A 7,749-nucleotide genomic window follows, 5' to 3' on the forward strand; every position below is an offset into this window, starting at 1 on the left:
GCAATAACTTGACTCATGACAGACAATAAGAGACTCTAAAGGTCAGCTAAATGATGTGTCCGGTTACAATTCCACGTCCTGGAAATAAGGCGTGAAGACAGGAGGAGGTTGGAGGTACTGGCCAGCACGGGACAGCAGCTGCTGTGTTGATGGGAGAGCTTTCCCTTAAAGGGTTGGAGGATTTAGGACAATCTCGGGTCACAAGAGGAACCCCTCAGCATCGACACCTGTCTCGGGAGAGCTCGTGTGTGTGTGTCGGCTGTGCACCAGCAGCAACATACTGCAGGATTAGCAGCATTGCTGTCAGCTAATTTGCATATCAAAAGTAAAATTTGACGACTAGAGATTACCACACCACTCAACACAACATGCCTTAGCATCAATTTTATTGATATATAGATTTTCTTCTCATTTTTTTAACAAAAATACAAATGCTTTTCTCTATACAAATAAATATGGTAAGAATAAGGTAAGAATACAGTTAATATATACAGTCTGTGTGCTTCACAAGAGGCTCAACCTTTGCAAAAGACAATATGAATAACTTATCATTTTGTACAGATTCATAAGTTAGACAAGGCAGCGTTTCCAACCACGTGCAAAAGAATCCTGTGGCATGATTGGTGGGCAATAGTTGGATGGATACATTCATGGTTGTGTTTTCATTTGGAGCCAAAGCCAGGCTCTCAGACAGGGGGAAAACAAAATTAATGCTTTTTCACAAGAGACAGCAGAAGAAGTTAAGTTTGAGTGAGTGTGCGAAACGTGTGCGTCTCTCTGTCCCACGACGAGGCGTTTCTGGTGCAAACAGGTCTCCTTGAGAGTCGTGCCATCATCTCTAATTTGAGTCAGTCTTTCATTAACTTAGATAAAGCTAAGTCTTCAGTGCCTCCAGTGCCAAAGCGATGATTCTTGGCAAACTGCGGTAAAATGACTCATTCTCTAGGCCCACAAGACTGTAGAAGGTCAAAGGTCGTCCGCCCACCACTGCTCTGACCCGTGCCTGGTAAAGTCCTCGATCGTTCTTGGAGCTAAGATCGACTAACACCTGAACAAAAAAGAGACCCAAACAAGGCAGAGAGAGAGGAAATTAGTACATGAGAAATGTTCTTTCTAACAGTGCATATTTACTTCTCTTAACTCCATTTTACCTCTTGGAAATTCATGCGTAGGTTCTTGCTTGGGATGCTTAAGACCCAGCTGTAAGAGTCTCTGACCTGGTTGACTTGCTGTGAGGACTCTCTCACTTCCGGACAAACTGCAGGAACAAGCAAAAAACACTTCATTTGAGAAATAACATTTACCCATGAACAAATATTACATGGATTTTTTTGTGATGTCAGAAACCAGTAGGTGTGGCACATACCTTTCACTCCAGCCCCAGGTATCTGCCTCTTGCGAAGAAGACTCCTGTATTTTCTGTGAAGGCTAATAGTCTTTACAGTGTAAACAGCTTGTCTGGGGTCAGGGGTCGTCTCCGTGTGAGCGCCCTCGTTGGCCGGCTGCACGACAGATGTCGACTGCACCGGGAGCGGTGACCCTAAAGATTTTAATTCTGTTCCGTCTTCATTCTCCACAAAAGAAAAATCCTCAGAAGTGGCGCTCCAATTCACATCAGAAGAAGCGTCACTATTGGACGAGGTTTCACTTTGAGGCACATCGTCTGTCCCAACTTCATCTTGTGTGCTTAATTTCTGAAATTCCTTCATCAGGGCTGTAAGAAGTGACCAAGGCTCCTGGGGTTCCTGGGTGGAGGAGGAGGAGGAGGAGGAGGAAGGGGGGACTGGTGCTCCAGTGGAAGACGTACTGAAAGGGGGGCTGTTGGGAGAATCCTCCTGGAGGTAGACTGGATCCAAATGCAGGATGGGAGGAGCAGCTCTGGAGTAGAGTTTGGAGCGCAGAGCTGAGATAACAGATTGAAATTCTCCCTCCAGCTGATGTAAGGAGGAGTCCTCTGTCTGGAAATGACATGTAAAAGAGTTGGATATATAAACATGTGCCATGTCCACATCTTCAATCACTGGCTTCCTACATTTCCCATATCCCAGCTTGCCTTTCAAAGTCCTATGTCATACCCCTTAGTCATACTGGGTCAACGTTGACCTTTTACGTATTTCTCCCTGTTGAATTCTCAAGCAAAAATGATGAGTTGGATGATGATGATTGATGTTGCAAGGCTTATATTAATACGTAATCAATAACCTGAGCTCTACCTCATCCCTGATTTAGATCTTTTCTGAATATTAAATCAACAGAATGCGCTGGGAATCCTTTTTTGATATAATAGGATGCAACCTCCTTTGCATTTGGACATTTTAGAAATGTACCTGTAAGAAAAGGTTGTCCTCCTGTCTTGTTGATGTAGAGGAGATGTCTGTGGATGTGTGTTGTGTGTCCAGGTCTTCAGCCATGTTTCTCAGGTATTTCTCCCAGTCATCCACTGAGGGCCCCACCTCTCTGAATAAGGCTGGGGGAACTGGAGAAGGACCCTGATCTGTTGGGACCACAGCTCCACCTAGCTGTTCTACATGTAATAAATCACATGTGAGAATAGTGACCAATCAAACAACACAATTTCCTACTGCAAAAAATGCAGAATAGAAAATGGAATAACACAATTCTGTCAATCATGTACCTTCAATTTGGGTAAAACCGTGTCTCAGGCTCAGGTCCCTCCTCTCTCTAGTGTGAGTGAAAGCCGTGCTGTAGATGTGCTCCACCAGCTGAGGCAGAGTCTTGGTGAAGAAGGTCAAGTCGACTTTGTCCCGGATGTAGTCCTCGGCCTTCTGGAGCAAGTCCAACAAGGTTTGCAGGAACGAACGCAACTCTGGATGGCAGAGAGCGAGCAACATGTCAGAGACCTCTACAGCGTCACCTCCAAGCAACATGAGTAATAAACAGTGTATTTTAAGTTGAGCTTTTAAATAAGAGTACTCACGACATTTCTTAAAGCGGGTGAGGCACGTGTCCTCGGCCATTCGGCTACAAGCGCTGGCAGACTGACCGGGGGGGCATGTCACGGTATAGAAGCGACATAGAGAGCTGAACTCCAACCTCTGCTCCTCCTCCGTCATTTCTGTTGTCTTTAAAAGCTCCGGACATGTTGGCTCCCTGCTTCCAAATGACTCTAATACAAGATACATTGACTGTTTTAATATTAACCTATGTTGTGATTTGAAATATTCGGGTTTCCGTGGTTTGTTGTTGCTTGAAACTCACTCTGTATCTCGGTCTGAATCCAGTCGGAGAAAGCAGACACCCGTGTGTAGACTCCGGGCTTGCCCTTCTCTCCGCAGCCGTCTCCCCAGGAAGTAATGCCGTAGAGCTGGAACCGACCGGAAATTTGATCCTGGTAGATCAGAGGGCCTCCAGAATCTCCCTACAGGTGTCATAAAAAAGAAACTTAAAAAAATGGCTTGGGTGCTGCTAAAACGTGTCAGAAACAAAAAGCTAACTATCTAGGTGAGTAACTCAGAAAATGTTGTTGCACCCACCTGACAAGAGTCTATGCCTCCTGAGAGATAGCCAGCACACAGCATAGTATTGGTGACCAATTCTTTGCCAAGGGCACTTTTACAGGTGCTCTGAGGCAGCAGGGGAACCTTGGCCTCCATCACCACGTCAGCAGACGGGCCATCTGTAGAGAAAGATACAAACAAAATTGCAACATGTTATATGTTGCAAATAAATAGGTGTAAATATGCTAACCTCATCAACAGCACATATTCTCTCAAAAAGGTAACAAAAAGCATTTAAGCTTGCTCACAGACAACTCATCTATGAAGAATCCATGTCAATTGTCCCCCACTCACCCTCATAGAGGGAGCCCCAGCCTGCCACCAGACATGGACTGCCAGTAGGGGGCTCCATGCCAGAGGGGAGACACACCGGAGTGACACGGCCAGACAGGACCACGGGGGATGTCAGCTCCACCAGGGCTATATCGTTGTTAAATGTCTTTGGGTTGAACTGCAGGAGGTGGAGAAAGTTTGAATGAGTTAAAGAATGCCTATTCCTATCCCACTATAGACAGTGTATCCCACACTTTGGATTGTTACCTTAGGATGAGGGATGATGCGATTGACTTTGAGAAGCTGCTCATCAGGGTCAGTCTTCGTGATGTCAAACTCGCCCACCACGGCTGTCCAGTAGCTCTCGCTTCGGCTACTACAGAGGTCAGGACAATACAAGAGAGTGAGAGAGAGAAATGCACCTATAACAATCTCATAGAAGAATCAAAGATCTTATTATAAAAACACAGTGATGCACACATGCACACTCACCCTGCAAAACAATGAGCAGCAGTGACCACCCAGGAGCTGTCCACCAGGACCCCTCCACACATCAGACCCCCATCTAACTGGAGGTTGACCAGCCAGGGCCAGCTGCCTGGAGGAGCAGGCGAGCCGCCCACGATCCTCGAGCGAGGCTGTGTGATGTTTTGCACCGTGGACGACCTCTGACCGCACACTGCTGCTGGGACAGAGAGAAACCGATGTGGAGTTTTGCAAATGAGCCTCAGGCCTCTTCAATGACAGAGATCATCTGTATGAATGCATGAATGCGTCTTTCTGAATACAAGGAGACCCTTACCCTGTGCATGCGTCTGCGTAGCAGGTTCCAGGTTCTGCATTGTGTTAAGCAGGCTGCACTGGAGGACACGGGCGCTGCAACTCTCACCCATGATCCTGATGCAGGTCTCTTTGTCCAGTTCACCAGGTGGGCAGCGATGCTGATAGTACGCACAGGCTTGGCTCAGAGCCCAACTCCGCTCAGCTTCATCCTGAAGCTTCTGGGCTTTACTGATGACATCACAGCTGGGTTCTGATAAGGCATTGGCAGGAGACACTGTTGGGCGAGAAGGAGAGTTATGGACAAACTGAGAAAGGACAACGTGACACTCAAGATACTCAAGAAGGAAAAAGGGTAAGAAGAGTAATAGTGTGCTTACAACAGGACCCAGACAGCTGACCGCAGTCCTGAAACAAACAGGGAACGCAGCCTCGGCAGCCTGCTTCAGCCTGGCTTCTCTCAGATGATGCACGCTCGAGAGAGGACAGGGCACTAGTCATGGCCGCCTCTAGAACCACGGTGCCCCGATCAGACAGAGCTGCAGGGGAGGACAGGAGGAAATAGAAAAGAAAAGACAAAAATGTGAGACAAGCTAGGGAAGAAAAAGAGGAGGTATTGTGAGAGAGAAGAAGATCCAGGAGCCAGACCGATGTTTAATGGTCAGGCTGATGTGCAGACACAGTGCATGTCGGCCAATTCACGAAATTGCAGTACAATAGCATAGACAAGTTTGCGGTAATGCTTCCATTACAACAGTAAAGGTTAGCAAATGCAACCATCACCATGATTATACCAACAATTCCACAAAAATGACATTTCCAGTACAAGAACAGAGGGAAATATGACTGTACTGAAATGTAAAAACAGTGAACAAAAATTCAATGTGTTGCTTAAAAAATAGATATTCCCTGCACTTAATAAATACACGTAAGGAATATTTGACCAGCGCATGATAAATGCATGCACTTTTACTGAATTCTGAACAAGATAGGACGGATATCTAGGTCGTTATGGAACACCGTTGTTTGTTATGTGTATATGCGAGCATTAGTATAAACTGGTGCTGCTTTCTGGTATGTGTGTGTGAGTAGCCCCGTTTTTCTCATGCTGCTCTTTGAGCTCATTGGCAGCGTGTTAGGGAAGCTAGCTCACGCTCAGCGCGCTGGTGAGTCTTCTGCAGACACACATCAATCAGGCCGCCGACCCGGCAGCCCCCCCTCTGTGCCGCACCACATCACAGGATAGGCCACTAACAACAACAATGCTGATTGAAGACTTAATTAGAAGGCCAGGGCTGAGCTGGCAGAGGCTGGCAGGCAGGGACAGGGTCTATGGGCACGGGCTGGCAGCCCCGGGGTGGCTGGGACCCCGAGTCCCCTTGTTCTAAACACTCTAAACACACATTGCCATCACCAGACATTTGTATGAAGGCTCTGCTGTACTCAACCAGAGAAGACCACAGGTCCCTCACTACATATGGAGTTAAGTTTCTAGGCTAAGTTTGTAGGCTAAAGACAAAACCACACTGATAATATTTCTGTTCTTTGATGCTTTGATAACAGAACAAAACATATGAAGCTGAGTGCTGAAAATCAGTCTAATGCAATGTGTTGTATCATTTGTTTTAAGGTTAGACGCCTGCTGCTCATCAGTAAAATAATAAAAAGCATATCAGCAATCTCCCAACTTAAATAACAAAGTAAGTCTACAACAAAACTTACATCTTTATATACTATGTGTCAGCTGCTTGGCCAAAAGGTATCAAAATGCACCAGGTGTGTGCACATAATTCAAATCTAATGATACTGGCTATCTCATCAGGATTGGAAGTATCACCAGATGTTTTGTCCGCTTAACTCACTACAGAGATATTAATTCCTCAAAGCACCACCAGTGTTTGGTTTGCAGGGGTCTCACAATGATAAATAAAAAAAGATAAAGGTTAGTCCATAAGACATTTCAAAGTACTGTATATGTTTTCCACCCAACCAGGATATCAGCAAAACTCCTTAAAATGCAGTAATCACATTTCCAATGCATACCCGATTACCATAATTCACATGGTAATCAGTGATTGCTATCATTGAGAAAAAAAAATCGTTGGAGGGCACTCTGGGGCATACATACATCATTGAAAAAAATACCTTTGAGGGCACTCTGGGGCATCCTGTAGACCTCTCGACCCGTCGGGGCTCCCAAGGGCAAGCAGTCGAGTCCCATGAGCAGCAGAGATATCAGCAGCAGCATGGTGTCAGAGCATCAGACCTCCACTCCACAGTGACAGCAAGCAGACAGGCAGGAGACACGCCGAACCACCAGAGAGGATGCAGGGATGCCGGAGCTGAGGCTAGGCTGCAGTGGTTCCAGGTCCTTGTTGTCTGGTTGCGCTCTGCAATCCTTAACTGGCTCCCTCCTCCCGACTCTTTGGACTCTCTCCCACACTGTGGTGCAGGGCATCTGTCTGTAAGTTTACTTAGAGGAACAATAGGTGCCTGGAGTGGTCCCTGGTATATATAGAGTCCCCAGGGCAACACCAGTAAGAGGGAGGGGGTGAGGATAGGAAAGAGAGAGAGGGAGAGGGAGGGAGAAATGCTCCCATGGCCAATACACAAACAGATGAATTCATTAAGACTGTGACAGCAAATCGGGCGCAACTTGCCAAGGCTGGACATCACAAAGAGGTTTGGTTCCATGAAAAGAGACAGAGGGAGGGAGAGAGAGATGCGCATGGGGAGGGGGGAGAAGGGGAAGGCGGAATGATTGGCTGGGTGGCAGGAAAGGGGGTGTTGTTTGAATTAATTAATGTGAGAGGAAGAGGGAGAACACTATGCAGATAAGGAGATGGGCTGATGTGACACTGGGGGAGAGGAATGTAGAGCGAGAGAGACGTCTGAACCAGAGAGTCCCAGCGAGGAGATGGAGAGACGTTGCGGGACGGAGTGTGAGAGAGCGAGAGAGGGAAGTGTCTGCCATTCTGCATGCCCCTCAAAGAGAGCATTGTCCCCGGTGTCCCTCTGAGGATGCCCACATCAAAGCCGTCCCCCCGGGCATCACTTGGCCGCCGCCTCCATTGATCACTTACAGTCTTTTATCTGCCCCATTAAAATATTGTCAGTTCACATCACTTTTGTCTTTCTCTGCTGAACTTTACTTTTGTTACATAAAGATACAGTAAAA

At 46.7% G+C, this 7,749-nt stretch overlaps 1 protein-coding gene across 3 annotated transcripts; it reads right to left on the reverse strand.

Annotated features, from left to right (window-relative positions):
* Window positions 1-426: 426 nt before the first annotated feature.
* On the reverse strand, window positions 427-7,078 carry prss56 (serine protease 56). 3 transcript variants are annotated; one of them, XM_032532280.1, is made up of 14 exons: window positions 6,717-7,078; window positions 4,952-5,110; window positions 4,681-4,848; window positions 4,284-4,473; window positions 4,059-4,167; window positions 3,813-3,969; window positions 3,495-3,637; window positions 3,220-3,379; window positions 2,939-3,127; window positions 2,636-2,827; window positions 2,328-2,524; window positions 1,367-1,958; window positions 1,152-1,258; window positions 427-1,048 (listed from the first exon to the last, which is right to left on the reverse strand). In XM_032532280.1, exons 1-14 carry the CDS (start codon window positions 6,817-6,819, stop codon window positions 875-877), a joined length of 2,640 nt encoding a protein of 879 aa, XP_032388171.1. In that variant the 5' UTR covers window positions 6,820-7,078; the 3' UTR covers window positions 427-874. The 3 variants fall into 3 exon arrangements, with proteins under 3 accessions (XP_032388171.1, XP_032388170.1, XP_032388169.1); XM_032532279.1 differs by having other exon boundaries at window positions 4,284-4,476; XM_032532278.1 differs by having other exon boundaries at window positions 4,594-4,848; window positions 6,717-7,077.
* Window positions 7,079-7,749: the final 671 nt, after the last annotated feature.

This window comes from Etheostoma spectabile, chromosome 12 (assembly GCF_008692095.1).
Source record: "Etheostoma spectabile isolate EspeVRDwgs_2016 chromosome 12, UIUC_Espe_1.0, whole genome shotgun sequence".
Taxonomy (NCBI): Eukaryota; Metazoa; Chordata; class Actinopteri; order Perciformes; family Percidae; genus Etheostoma; species Etheostoma spectabile.

What these genes read in the sequence shown, in the direction of transcription:
- prss56 (XM_032532278.1), bottom strand. Translation starts at nt 6,819, where the DNA reads ATGCTGCTGCTGATATCTCTGCTGCTCATGGGACTCGACTGCTTGCCC. An exon ending in CACCCGCTTTAAGAAATGTC is followed by an intron (nt 2,828 to 2,938) that starts GTGAGTACTCTT and finishes TCTGCCATCCAG; the next exon opens with AGTTGCGTTCGTTCCTGCAA. An exon ending in CGGTTTTACCCAAATTGAAG is followed by an intron (nt 2,525 to 2,635) that starts GTACATGATTGA and finishes TATTACATGTAG; the next exon opens with AACAGCTAGGTGGAGCTGTG.